Source organism: Polypterus senegalus, chromosome 13 (genome assembly GCF_016835505.1).
Source record: "Polypterus senegalus isolate Bchr_013 chromosome 13, ASM1683550v1, whole genome shotgun sequence".
In the NCBI taxonomy this organism is placed as follows: Eukaryota; Metazoa; Chordata; class Cladistia; order Polypteriformes; family Polypteridae; genus Polypterus; species Polypterus senegalus.
This window is the reverse complement of record NC_053166.1, coordinates 121,810,430-121,825,185: the sequence shown is the minus strand read 5'-3', so window position 1 is coordinate 121,825,185 and position 14,756 is coordinate 121,810,430. Positions and strand designations below refer to the sequence as shown.

Genomic DNA, 14,756 nt, shown 5'->3' with positions numbered 1-14,756 from the left:
AAAATAATTGCATTCATGCATAGTATATACAATGACAAAAATAATAATAGAATAGTAAAAATAGAGGTTAATGATTTATATTAATCTTGACAATACAACAGTTATCTATACTAAGTACAGAAACAGATGTGTTACGTAAGATTAGTTTTGAGGATCTGATCGAAGAATTTGTAATTAAAAAAAACTTTTCAGAAATAAACAAAGTGAAAGTATACAAAAATAAGCATTATTTTCAATCTTATATTTTGCTTCATTTGAAAAAGTGATTTTTTTTTAGTTTATCATTGTTTATATTTTCAATTATATATATACACACAGGTCCGTAAATATTTGGACAGAGACAACTTTTTTCTAATTTTGGTTCTGTACATTACCACAATGAATTTTAAAAGAAACAACTCAGATGCAGTTGAAGTGCAGACTTTCAGCTTTAATTCAGTGGGTTGAACAAAAAGATTGCATAAAAATGTGAGGCAACTAAAGCATTTTTTAACACAATCCCTTTATTTTAGGGGCTCAAAAGTAATTGGACAAATTAAATAACTGGAAATAAAATGTTCATTTCTAATACTTGGTTGAAAACCCTTTGCTGGAAATGGCAGCCTGAAGTCTTGAACTCATAGACATCACCAGATGCTGGGTTTCCTCCTTTTTAATGCTCTGCCAGGCCTTTATTGCAGCTGCTTTTAGTTGCTGTTTGTTTGTAGGCCTTTCTGTCTGAAGTTTAATCTTCAACAAGTGAAATGCATGCTCAATTGGGTTAAGATCAGGTGACTGACTTGGCCATTCAAGAATTTTCCACTTCTTTGCTTTAATAAACTCCTGGGTTGCTTTGGCTGTATGTTTTGGGTCATTGTCCATCTGTATCATGAAACGCCCAATCAATTTGACTGCATTTAGCTGGATTTGAGCAGACAGTATGTCTCTGAACACCTCAGAATTCATTCGGCTGCTTCTGTCCTGTGTCACATCATCAATAAACACTAGTGTCCCAGTGCCACTGGCAGCCATGCACACCCAAGCCATCACACTGCCTCCAGCGTGTTTTACAGATGATGTGGTATGCTTTGGATAATGAGCTGTTCCACGCCTTCTCCATACTTTTTTCTTGCCATCATTCTGGTAGAGGTTGATCTTGGTTTCATCTGTCCAAAGAATGTTTTTCCAGAACTGTGCTGGCTTTTTTAGATGTTCTTTAGCAAAGTCCAATCTAGCCTTTCTATTCTTGAGGCTTATGAGTGGCTTGCACCTTGCAGTGCACCCTTTGTATTTACTTTCATGCAGTCTTCTCTTTATGGTAGACTTGGATATCGATACTCCTACCCCCTGGAGAGTGTTGTTTACTTGGTTGGCTGTTGTGAAGGGGTTTCTCTTCACCATGGAAATGATTCTGCGATCATCCACCACTGTTGTCTTCCGTGGACGTCCAGGTCTTTTTACGTTGCTGAGTTCACCAGTGCTTGCTTTCTTTCTCAGGATGTACCAAACTGTAGATTTTGCCACTCTTAATATTGTAGCAATTTCTCGGATGGGTTTTTTCTGTTTTCACAGCTTAAGGATGGCTTCTTTCACCTGCATGGAGAGCTCCTTTGACCGCATGTTGTCTGTTCACAGCAAAATCTTCCACATGCAAGCACCACACCTCAAATCAACTCCAGGCCTTTTATCTGCTTAATTGATAATAACATAACGACGGACTTGAACACACCTGCCCATGAAATAGCATTTGAGTCAATTGTCCAATTACTTTTGAGTCCCTGAAATAAAGGGATTGTGTTAAAAAAGGCTTTAGTAGCCTCACATTTTTATGCAATTGTTTTGTTCACCCCACTGAATTAAAACTGAAAGTCTGCACTTCAACTGCATCTGAGTTGTTTCATTTAAAATTCATCGTGGTAATGTACAGAACCAAAATTAGAAAAACATTGTCTCTGTCCAAATATTTATGGACCTAACTGTATATATATAGGGACACCAAAATCTTTTAAGTGCTTAGGGCCTCTAAAGATCTTCATCCAGTCCTGTTACCAGGGGTCACAGATCTTTTTCTGGATGAATAACTTTGTAGATGTAGAGGAAGCAAACTCATAAGTTAGCTCCCTAACATCTTCTTCAGCCTTCTCTTTTGATTCCCTTTGTTAAGCCCCATCAGATAAGTGTAAATTATCATGTCCTTGACAACTTGCTTATATATATATATATACATCCTAGATAGTTTTGCCCTCCCCTGAATTTTTTATTTTTCTATTTTTGTGCCTTTGTTTTGGGTGTGGTCACCAATGGGCTCTGCCATTGACTGTTGCCCTGCCAATGGTTTGTTCTTGCATTGTGCCTGATACTGCATGCACTCTGGTCCTTACCACTTGAGCTTGATTGAAAGGTTTTGAAAATGGAAGAAGAGATACAGTACATATAAATAATTACATAAGTTGGACTATATACAGTACATTACCCCATTAACTGCATGTTATTTCCCTTTTGCTTAGCATTTTTTGACAATGTTTCTGTGAACTTACTTAGCATTTAAATGTCATTTAAACTGTAACACATCACCAATACCTTTCTGCGTGGAAACCTGTCATCTCGTATAATCACATAAATTAGATGAAACCTTCTGATGGAAGCTTTTCCTAAATTCAGACACATTGCGCTTGTGGCTGGCATGGATTCTCATTAAGACGCACATATTATTGATGTACTCATTATTGATGTACGGTACCTGTTCTAGTTTATTGGTCCTGTACATTCCACGTTTAAATTCGAAATAATGAGGTATCCCTTTACCTCTACCTTTAAAAATGTACAGAAACTTCCTTGATGTACCAAACTTGTTCGTCTGTTTCTTCATTCCCACCCAATCCTCCTTTAAGTTTGTCTTTTACCACTGTTTATCTTTACTTATTACTAAAAGTTTGTTTACTTTCTTTTTCTTTATTGTTTCTGTAATTCAGACGAAAGTTGTTTAAAATACTGTAAAAGGCGCAATAAAATACGAAGACATGTTATTATTCGCAGTTCAGCTTGCTGTCTTGCTTCCCTCTGTAACATTGACGTCAGTTACTGAGTAAATTATAATGCATGGCGCTATATATAATGTAAAATGTGACTATCGTGTCTCCGCCTTTCCATATTGCATGATTAAAAGCGCGGCACTGAGAGTAAAGGAAATCGTTGTAAATCCACTCAGATCTTGGGGGAAATCGTTTCCTTTCGGCAGGAAAAGCTCGCTCTTTCTTTCTCTCTCTCTCTCCCTCATTTCTCACATCCTCCTCAGTCCGCTTCCGCGAGTCTCACTCACAGGATCCACAGTTCACCTGCAGGCTCTCTTTTTTGCAGCTTACTTTCTCTCTCTGTCTTTTTGGCTTGTAAATATTCTTTCAGACGCTTTTTTTCTGCTAAAGAGAAATAAAGTGGTGTATGCCTTAGTCCGTTAGATCAAAATCATCTAAGGACTGGAACTCTGGAAATGAAGAGAGATTTTACGTTTTTTTTTCGGACTTGGATTTGGATCGTCTGGTTGTCAGGTAGGACCACAATTTTCTCTTTACGCCTCATTAATGCTAATATTGTCACAGTGACGCATCATTGCACAAGCGGCACCTGGCTAATAAAGCGCAGCGCGCGCGTTCTGCTTGGTCGGCTAGCGCTCACTTGGCTCATTTACCTCTAAGCGAACTCGATTGGAGATCGTCCGATACACTGCAATGCGCTGCCGGCGTGATTGTATTTCTTAAATAAACTCAGAACGGGCTATATCCAGTTATCATGCACTTTGCTTTCAGCCTCAGAATAAGTGTAAGTGCATGGCACTATAAATGTGATAATAATAGACGACCTCCTAAGTTACAGAGAAATTGCAATAAAAGTGTGATGATATTAAGTACTTGGTATGGGGTAAATTTATGGATTCGTCCCATAAAAAATTATGATCAGAAAATGAAACGAGTTGTTATAAATTGTATTTAAAGAGCTGTGTGGGGGATGACACGCGACTGTAAGATGACTCGCAGTATTCCGCGTATTAAAGTGCAGGTCTAGTTTAGAATCTCTTGCTACCACTCTGACTGGAGCTGCATTTCGTCAGTGTTTCCAGAATTCTAGCTACTGGAAAGGATCAAGCACTGCATACGATACACACACACGCGCACAAAATAAGTCCACATTTGAAGTATTCTTAGGAAAGGCGCTATATAAATAACATTTATTGTTATTACTTCTTTTTTCAAAGTTTTAGTGAAATTCTGTGTACAAAAAACAGTTCACACAAAAATTATGAAAAAATTGTATAATGCATTCGAAAAAGTAACATGTTTTGTCTATGAAGTTATATTAACGTTAATACGTTTTTACGTACTTATTTTTGCCGCTATATACGGTTAGACACTGGATGTCCCCGTTCCTTTCCTACTGTAGGCAAACATTGCATCTTTCATTCAGAATTTTATTGGAGTGTCAGGAAAGTTCCATTAGCATGTTAGCTTAGAGGGGATAAAACAAACATGTAAAACTAACATTATGCTCTATTAAGCAAATGTGACTTCAATATTAACATTAACTTATTGGCTCTTACACTGACTTTATCTTGGTGGCATTGTTTACACTTGTGCATGTTCCAATTAAATGAATTACCAAGATCTTGAAATTAAATATTATTCATGACTTTAAGAAGTAAGAAAATATTAGCTTGTAGAGTTTTGTTCTGCTGCTGTGCTTTCACTGGTTTTGAATACTTTGTAACTTCTGTGTCAATAAGAAATTTCCAGCTGTTGCACACTGATGTTTTGAGTTACTGAAAATATATAACAATGGCAATGTTTGTACAATTTAGAATAAGTCCTTCTCAGATGGGTCCATGCCTGTCAGATATTGTTTGTGATACTAGCCTTGTTTTACCTTAAAAAATTACTTTTTGTGTATTATTTAGTTTGTCAATGCATTATTGTAAACTATTTGTATTTGTTAAACAGAAATCTGGCATGGCATGCTGTTGTGGTGTCAAGCACTCTTGGCTCCATGCACATTGCTACTCTTCCTACAATTCCAGGGGTCTGAATTCTACCTTGGCCTTTTTACTGTCTGAGTAGGCTCTGCTTGTTCTCCCTGTGTGAATTTGAGTTTTTTTTAGCAACATTGGTTTTCATAAGATGATGAGCATGTTAGGCTAGTTGGCCAGTTTAAATTGATCCAGTGAGCATGAGTGACTCCAGCCGCAAACGCAGTCTGGGTGTCACTGTAATGGGAAATTGCAGGTAATGATAATAATAATTCATTAAATTTATATAGCACTTTTCTCAGTACTCAAAGCACTATCCACACAGGGAAGAACCAGGAGGCAAACCCACAATCTTCTTACTGCAAAGCAGCAGCACTACCACCATGCCACCTGTGAGGACAGGTATAGAAAATGGATGGATTATAAGCCAACTTAAATAAAAATGAAAGTAAATGAAAATTTTTGTGATGAAGTGGAGCACATTATAATAAAAAAAGCGATTCAAAATATTAAGACTCTTGCGTAAAGCATACCTTTGAAATAATTCTAATGTCCAGTGTCTCAGAGAGGACATCATTTTGTAATAAAGAGCCTTGCAGGCCATGTGTTTGTTAACTGCTGATTTGAGTAAAAGCCTCCTGGACCCTCCTAGGGACAGCTTCATGTAACGCCAAAACATTCATCTTCTCCAGTCTTCCTGTTTATGCAGATCCACCAGTGCAGTGTATTTCTACATTAAGCAAAGACCAACACACTTGAATAGGAAAATCTCACCTTTTTTGGAGTACTCACACAAACGTTAGCAAGAAATAAGGATGAGCCATATAATAAAGATGAGAGGTAAAAGGAAAGCTTTGCACATCATGTAAATGAAAGTAAGCCCTGTGGAGACTCAGTAGGGAGTATGGGAAGCACATCTTATTTGACACCCTCACTGCGGGGTTTTATGGTCTGCAATTCACGCCAAACTTGTTCCCTCCCAGTACAATCAAAGGCTTTCTGACACATTTTTAGAGAGCAGCTAAAGAGGGCCAATTAAACACAAGTGTTACAATTTTTCCTGTCTGTCAGATGCCTGTGCCTTGCAGGGCTGTCTGCTTCACTTTCATCGTTGACATTATGAAGCGATTGATGTGCCATGAGATGACCGCAGAGATTTAGCACCTTCTTGATAGTCTGTTACTTGCAAATAGTTTAGTGACAGCTATTTTAGGGAGGACACTGGTGGTTAGGAAGAGGATGCAAATTTATGACACCATGTGTTAATAGGGACTCAACTACAATTGATGATTAATGGCCACAGCGTCTGATGACCTCCAGTATATTTTCACTTAAAAGCAGAGAGAAGCAGCTTCCCTCTTCAAAAACAGATCTACCATTATAATTTGCTGGAATATCAAACCGGTTAGAAAATGGCATTGAGAAATTTTAGAGCCACAGTCGTAGAAACACAACATTTTATTTGCACCCCTTTAAAGATTTACAGATAGGTGTGTATGCAAGTAACGTGACTCTGTGAGGTGTGTAAAGTCACTAACTGCAGCTCTTCAGTCATTTTGCTGTTGAACTCAGGCCAAATGGTTTGCTAATGGCTGCTTTTAACTCATTCCCATTCTTTGTATTGTGGAAAAGGTGATGCTTCTATTAAACGCATGACTGAACAGTCAAACATCCATCCATCCATTATCCAACCCGCTATATCCTAACTAAAGGGTCACGGGGGTCTGCTGGAGCTAATTCCAGCCAATACAGGGTGCAAGGCAAGAAACAAACCCTGGGCAGGGTGCCAACCCACTGCAGGGCACACTCACACACACACACACTAGAGACAATTTAGAATCGCCAATGCACCTAACCTGCATGTCTTTGGACTGTGGGAGGAAACCAGAGCACCCGGAGGAAACCCACGCAGACACGGGGAGAACATGGAAACTCAGGTCTCCTTACTGAGAGGCAGCAGCACTACCACTGCGTCACCGTGCAGCCCACAGTTAAATAATTCAGTTATAAAAGTCATAGTTCTTGTATTACAACTTGTTTTGTGTTGTTCACTATGAAAGATGCAGTATGATCGAAAGCAAGACTGATGAGCATTTGAATACTAACTCTTAGCTAAGGATAAAAACTTGGTGCTGTTAATAGTTGATTGTAGGTTACCAGAACATTGTTTGATTTATGACAGCAAAAAAAGCAAATGGAGGCCCAAAAACAATATGATGGATAGCACAACCCAGAAAAAAAACCTCCAGAAATCATTGCAGGTAATAAATTAAAAAAATATGGATTGGTAAGACCATTAAAAGGGGATTTGCAAAGAGCATGCAGACATTAGTGAATTTCACTGAGGCCTGAACACAAAGCAGTTTTGGTCTGTGAGGCAAAAACGTACCTGGAAAGATGCTCTTTACTGAATCTTGTGCCTTGTATGATTCAATATGTTGTAAAAACTATTCATATGGAGCACCTTAAGATTAGATGATGTTAAAAGTGGTGCCCCTAAGGGAGAAGCTCTGAGGTCACTGCTTGGTTTAATATACAAGGGTAAATCAAAAAGTAAAGCAATTTGAAAATTATGTGATAGCCACAATGGATAGAAGTTGATGCAATACAACATGCCAACAATGGCTTATGCTGCTGTTCAAACATGCACAGCATAAGAGCTTTGCTGTTAGTCTAGTTAAAGCCAAGGTCAAATGAACATGGATGCTGTGCTGTGGTATTTCACCATTGTTAAAAAAACACGCTGTAGTGCGATTGATTTGGGCAGAGGGAGCAAAACTTGCTGACATTCCCTGAAGGATGTTGTCTCAGTACGGAAGTGGAAACAGAAAAAGTTTATGAATGAGTAGAAAGGTTTAACGTGAGAAGAAGTGTAATCAACAAAGCTTGATCTGGTTGACCATCAAAACTGCGCACACAAGCTCACATAGACATGGTGAATGCCATCATCAGTGATGACAGACAAATTGCGTTGTCTGCTGTTGCTTCACATTTGGATCTACACCTACCCGTGTGCATGATGACCTGGGGTTCTGTAAAGTTTATACAGTGATCTGCAAAAAACAAAATCCTTCAGTGAATTTTAGCAGGTATCTCTCCTTCTGCCCATAGAAATTGCACTACTGCACATTGTTCAACAATGGTATAACCCTGTTGTAGAGTGTCCATGTTTATTTGACCTTAAATTCTACATGGCAGAGCGCTGTGCCATACTGTGTGTGTGTTCTAAGTACCCATAAGCCATCATGATTGGGTTGTATTGCATCAGCTATTATACATGGTGATTACCACATCATTTTCACATTGCCTTTACTTTTTGATTTACTCTTGCATATAAACAATCTGGTTAAGAATACAAATAACAAGCTGGTTAAGTTTGCAGATGAAACCAGACCAGCTGGAATGTCAAATAATATAAAATCAGATGGATCATTACAAAAGGATTTGGACAGCATATACTATACGTTTAGGAAACAATCGTGGCAGATGAAAGTTAATGTAAGTAAATGCATTGTATTGCAAGTAAAAATGTTAGAAATGAACAAACAATGGGAAGTCTGAAAATTTAAAATACACCTTCGGCGTGTGGTGGGTGTAACAACATGCGATCAATGCATGCTCCCAACCTATAAGTCATTGTAAACCGGTTGCTATCTACATCCAGATAGTCATTAAAGAGACTAACAGTTAAGTTACATAACATGTGAAAAGTATATGTTATACTTTAAGTTAAACTATAAGTTATGCTTAATCTATGCTTTCACTGGTAAGGCATCGTCTGGTGGATATGCCTCCCCAGACCATCATTGACCCACTACCATGCTGAATGATGTTACAGGCAGCATAACGTTCTCCACGGCTTCTCCAGACCCTTTTATATCTGTCACATGTGTTCAGGATGAACCTGCTCAGGGCGCCAGTGGTGGACCTGTTATTTCTGGTATTCCATGGCAAATGCTAATCGAGCTCCACTGTGCCAGGCAGTGATCACAGGGCCCACTAGAGGATATCGGACCCTCAGGCCACCCTCATGAAGTCTGTTTCTGATTGTTTGGTCAGAGACATTCACTCCAGTGGCCTGCTGGAGGTCATTTTGTAGGGTTCTGTGAGTGCTCATCCTGTTCCTCCTTGCCCAACAGAGCAGATACCAGTCCTACGGCCTGGTCCAGGTCTCCTACAGTAACTGCTTGTCTCCTGGAATCTCCTCCATGCCCTTGAGACTGTGCTGGGAGACGCAGCAAACCTTCTGGCAATGGCACGTATTGATGTGCCATCCTGGAGAAGCTGGACTACCTGTGCAACTTCTGTAAGGTCCAGGTATCGCCTCATGCAACCCAGTAGTAACACTGAGCATAGCCAAATGCAAAACTAATGAAAAAACAGATGAGGCGGGAAAAATGTCAGTGGCCTCCATCTGTTAAACCATTCCTGTTTTGGGGGTCATCTCTTTGTTGCCCCTCTAGTGTACCTGTTGTTAATTTCATGAACACCAAAGCAGCTGAAACTGATTAACAACCCCCTCTGCTACTTAAATGACCAGATCAATAGCCCAGACGTTTCACTGACTTGATGCTATACTCTGATTAAAAAGTGTTCCTTTAATTTTTTTGAGCAGTATAATAGGAGTTATCTTTGATAACTGATGACTGATTGTATGATCCTATTGGGTGGACAAATAGAGTCTGTAGCTACATGGTGAACTGTGGCAAAGGGTTTTTGCTAAGGAAGCACAGCAAGCAGCAGGCAGAAGGCAATGGAAAAGCCACAAGGATTATGTCTGTGTTATTAAACAGAACTTTCTCTTGGGTTCTGTGCTTCAAAGAGCCCCTTTGAGCTGACCATTTCATATCTATATTTACCCCTCAACCTATTTTTGACCACATCGTGCTCTACTCCATCAGTCTGAGTATGGTGTTCCACACAAATTTTGATTTGGTCCATTTAGAAATGAAGCATGAGAAGATGTAGCAGTGAGTCATGACTGCTGCTCCTTTAGCTCCTGAAATGCTCTTCTACCTACATTGTTATCCAATTTCAAAACTGCCCAATTGATTTTATATTTAGTGGTCTGAGCAACACCTGAAAACAAATAGTATGTCAGAAGGTACCACAAAAAAAGATTGATTTTAATTTTTTTTTAAAGTTTGAGGACTATCTCTGGATGTTAACGTAAAGGCACTATGCAAAAATGTGTGTTATTTTTCACAAGTTTAACTCCGGTGCTCTTCACCGTCACTTAGACAGTATACTCCATCAATGTTTCCAGTGAGGAAACCTCAAACACAGTGTAGTAATACAAACCCATCTCAACTGACTGTACAGATGAATGCCTAGTTGCCATATTATTGAGAAGCAACATACTCTGATACAGGCTATAAGCACTAAATCAGATAGAAATGTGGGAATGTGAAAGGTGAGAAAAAAGTGATTGGCTCACACAGTCTGGCTTTAACAATATAGCTTCTCCCACTGCACTATTTCACTAAAGCCACTGCACTCCTTTTGAAAAACCTTTTTATCTTGGACAATAAAATCATCACCTGTACATGACAACAGGAAAAAAAAAACAAAGGAAGTAAGAGCTCAGCATAATATGAAGAAAGATTAGCCAGTAATGAGAAACGGAGACAGAGGGATTAAGAGTTTAAGAGCCTGACATCTTAGATTAAAATGTGTATGGCTTGAAGTCCTCTTGTGTTTGCATCCATTGCTAAAATTTAGACAGCAGTCTTGATTTCATTCCTTATTAAACTGTCTAAAATCTGGAACAAACAAATTCATTCGGATGGGCCTGGTAGTACAGTTAAGCTTTCACTATATTAGTCTGAGTTTTGATATTTTGGAGGGGACCAATGGTAAAGCTTTGAATGTTGCTCTTAAATGGGGATTTAGAAGGTATGCAGCTTATCTCAAGGACTTCATCTGGAAACACAAGCCACTCTAAAACCAATCAGGTAAATCCAAAATTATTTCTAAATGATCCCATTGGCATAGTAGTAACAGCATCTGAGCTTAGCTGCTCCGGGTGGCCAGTTCTAAACTTGTGACGTTTTGTCTGCTTTTCATTACATTTTACTGATACAACCTCCACATCCCGATTTGGGTAAATTTCCTTGATGCCATTAATAAGGACACAAAATACATTGAAACCAAGTGTGCAACATTTTCCCAAGATCCTGACGTATTGACTTCATTTGCTGCCCCTATTGCGGCTTTGTTGGTTTTTTTCAGTCAGACATAAAGCCTTTTCACTTCAGAAGAAGCATTTGAAGAATATGGCTGCTTGGCAGGGGAAGTGCTGAGGGTTAGACATAATATTTTGCATTTAGATTCTGGTTTTCTAATAGCTACCAATGTGGCAGCAATGCATTTTCAGAGTTTGCCAAACTTTCAGTGGAATTTTACTTAATAAATAAAAAGCTGGTCCTAACAAATGGTTTCTTCTCATTCTCAGGGCAGTTTTGATCAATTCTGCTTCTGCTGTGTCAGTTATTAAGCAATAATCCACTGAACTGTCTCCAAGTGTGATGACATACATGAGCAGAGCACTTCTGGTAGAAAATCATTAAAGCAATCTCAAAGAGACCACAGAAGTCAGCATGTGGACTGTTTCATGCCAGATTTAATTAGTTTTAAACACTAAGACATCTTATTTATGGCTACAAAAAGGAAGCTCCCCTTTGGTTTTGCCTATAATGGGCAGACAATGCTAGTAGTCACTGACTGCTTCCCCATCTAATGTGTTATGGGCTGCAAGGGCAGTTGCCTGGCTCATGGTAAATCTGTGGCTTGCTTATTATAATTATTTGATGATGAAGGGGTCAACTGAAATGAAACCATCAGATTCTTTACTCTCATGGCACCAAGCTGAAAGTATGAGAATTACAGACAAAAATTCAAGGAATGATCCACTGTATAGAGTTGATGTTCATATTTTTACATGAGAATAATTCACTGTATACAGCTGAGTTTTATATTTTTATATTATTTGAGTCTTGCTTAATCATGATTGTGTAGAATTAATATTCTCTAAATGTTATAGAGGATATGTTATGGATGGATGGATGGATGTTATGTGTTATGTTAATTGGTATGCTATGAAGTGCTTGAAGCCTCCAGTGGTTCTTTGTTGGTTTGGCCATTATAATTTCTTTTAACTAACAAAGTCTAAAAAGAAGAATAGAATGGAAACCCCATTTAAAAATGGAAATATGTAAGGAAGAGGAGGAGAAGGCACTGTAGAAGATGAAATATTATTTAATGGCCGAGTACTCACAGGTGTGTGCATGAGTGTGTCCTGAAGTAGCTCACCACACTGTGCCGGTTTGTTTCTACCTTGTGCCAGGTGCTGCCCATGAAACCTTAATCTGGATCAAGTGGGCTTAAAAATGGATGGATTTAAACCAGAAGATTACCCCAGGGTAAATTTTAGAATTGAGACAAAATTAGATTTTATGGGTGTTCAGTTAATCATTTTTTAATGATTTTTAAAATGCCTTTCTCAAATTTATGCAGAGCACTTGACCTATGACATTGAAAACTAACATTGATACTCAAGATTATGACAGTAATATTCTGTAAATCCTTATATTAATCGTCTATCCTTATATGCCCATGAGCACATAACAGAATTTTTGACAAAACTGGTCCATTTAGCCCAAAATAGGTTATCACTACCTCTTTATCTTAGGAGTCCATGATAATACTGCGTGATGATCTGAAGGGTCTCCAAGTTATTTCCTAACACTATACTATCTTCCTCCTTCATATATCTACAGTGTTCCATATAAAGTATGTGTGTCCAACTAGATATCTCATTTTAAGTACCTGCTGGTATCTGCCCTACTTATTCTCGTCATAATTATATGGTTGTGTTCTTATCTAAAACTGGAGCTAAATTTCTGGACCTTAACTGATGACCTTAATTCACAGGTATCATTGAATCCTTTGTGCTAATATCTTTTGATACCAAATGTGTATTAATTAATGTTTCTACCTGCAGGGGTATTGGGTGAATGATCTCATATGAACTCAATGCAGGAGTGCACAAAGTGTGAAAACATTTGGACTTTGTTAAGAGGATTGACTCTATGTAGGCTGGTCTTCTGATAAATACTATCCTATCTCAGATGATGAATTTCAAGGTCCCTCCCAAATTAAATCCTTAGCACACTCATTTTAGTTGATGGAGTCATTGTTCCAAAAGAAAAAAAATATAATGAAACTTTCCATTATAAACTTGTGTTTATATAATTTATTTATACAATTAACACCATCAGTGACACACATAGCTTCACAGGGTTTATAAGCGTGTATCTAATTTGGCCGACAAGATCAAATCAGAGGTGAACGTCATATATATGTATCTCTCATATTGCAGTAACTCACTGGGGTCCCTATTCAGATAGGTAGAACAAATGCAGCCCATATTTCTAGACACAATCATTACTATGGCCACTTTGCAGTTTTAATGTTTTAGTCTGAGGGTACATTGAAAGAACTTATTTAAAAGAATTCGGGGAGCGGGATCCTTATGTCTCCAAGAAATTAATGCCTCTGCTCAAAATGTTTCCATTCCTAGACTTTTGTTAATATTAAAAGCATTGCTAAAGAATAATGCAGATGCTTTTTTGGTCTACAGACCAAATAAAAACCATTGTTGGAATGTTACCAGGGTATTCTTCCATACAAAGACAATACGTGATCATGTTTAAGAAAATAATAATGATCATATTTACGGTCATCATAGGTATTCATCATTCATTTATTTATCATCAGAAGGCACTTCCTTACATAGTCATTGAGAGGTGGAAACAATCCCAGCTGCTTTGTGTAAAAGACAAGAACAATCCCTGGACAGGATGCATGTGTGATAAAGTGCATAGTCATACATACACGCATGCAGTGGGCCATTTTAAAATCATCAGTTAATCTAAGGGTTATTTCTTTGGAATAAGGAAGGAATACAATGTATCAAAAAAAAAAAAAACAAACATGAAAGGGAATATATCAAATCTACACTGTGGTCAGATAAGGAACTCAAGCTAGGACCACCACCTAGCTAGTCTGTGACCACAATCACATCTTCAAAATAACAAGCTAGCACCCGTTTCATTGAAGGAATTGTGTTTCATTTATGTTTGCCTGTCGCTTTCTTGCTGATATTTATTGTTGGGTCCCATGCTGCCATATGAACCTGTGGAAGAGTTCTCTGTGTGTAGTCTGTAATATTGCTTTCCTGTCTAAAAGTGTAGCAATTACTGTAAATGACAGAAACTGAACAACTGCTTAATATGTTCTGTGCTTCATAAAGTTGGAGGCTTTGAAAGACAATTTTATGACCATCTTTGACAGCATTAAACCAGAACAGAAGATGCTACTTATTTTTTAGTAGGCAGTTATGAGAGCAGTTAGCCTATTGCCCCTGCACTCATTTTTATTTTTTTAACATTATCTTCTTCCAAACATTTGAACTGATCTCCATTTGCAAGGTAATTTGCCACCTGTGGCCTCCCAAAGGCATAAACATATTTTTTCTAATTCCTCTTATTTTTGTTTTGAACTTGGGTTGCTGTGTTATCTTATGTACTCTACATCCGGGTATTTTGTTTTTTGGCTGTTTCTATTCTAAATAAAATTAATCAAATTGTTAAAAATATTTGGGTTTCCAGTCGGGAGGATCTATTTAATTGATAGTTGGTGCTTGCAAAGAAGGACGTTACAAAGTAAGAAACAATGTGCAGCATGTCACCAAATGCCATCC

General features: G+C 38.1%; 1 protein-coding gene across 1 annotated transcript in view; it reads left to right on the top strand.

Moving 5' to 3' along the window:
• The first annotated feature begins 3,282 nt into the window (after positions 1-3,282).
• Positions 3,283-14,756, top strand: part of flt4 (fms related receptor tyrosine kinase 4) — a 181,058-nt gene continuing 169,584 nt past the window's right edge. Inside the window, exon 1 of the mRNA XM_039774928.1 lies at positions 3,283-3,524. Within this exon, the coding sequence (XP_039630862.1) occupies positions 3,467-3,524 (58 nt within the window). The 5' untranslated portion in view covers positions 3,283-3,466. The remainder of the gene's footprint in view (positions 3,525-14,756) is intronic.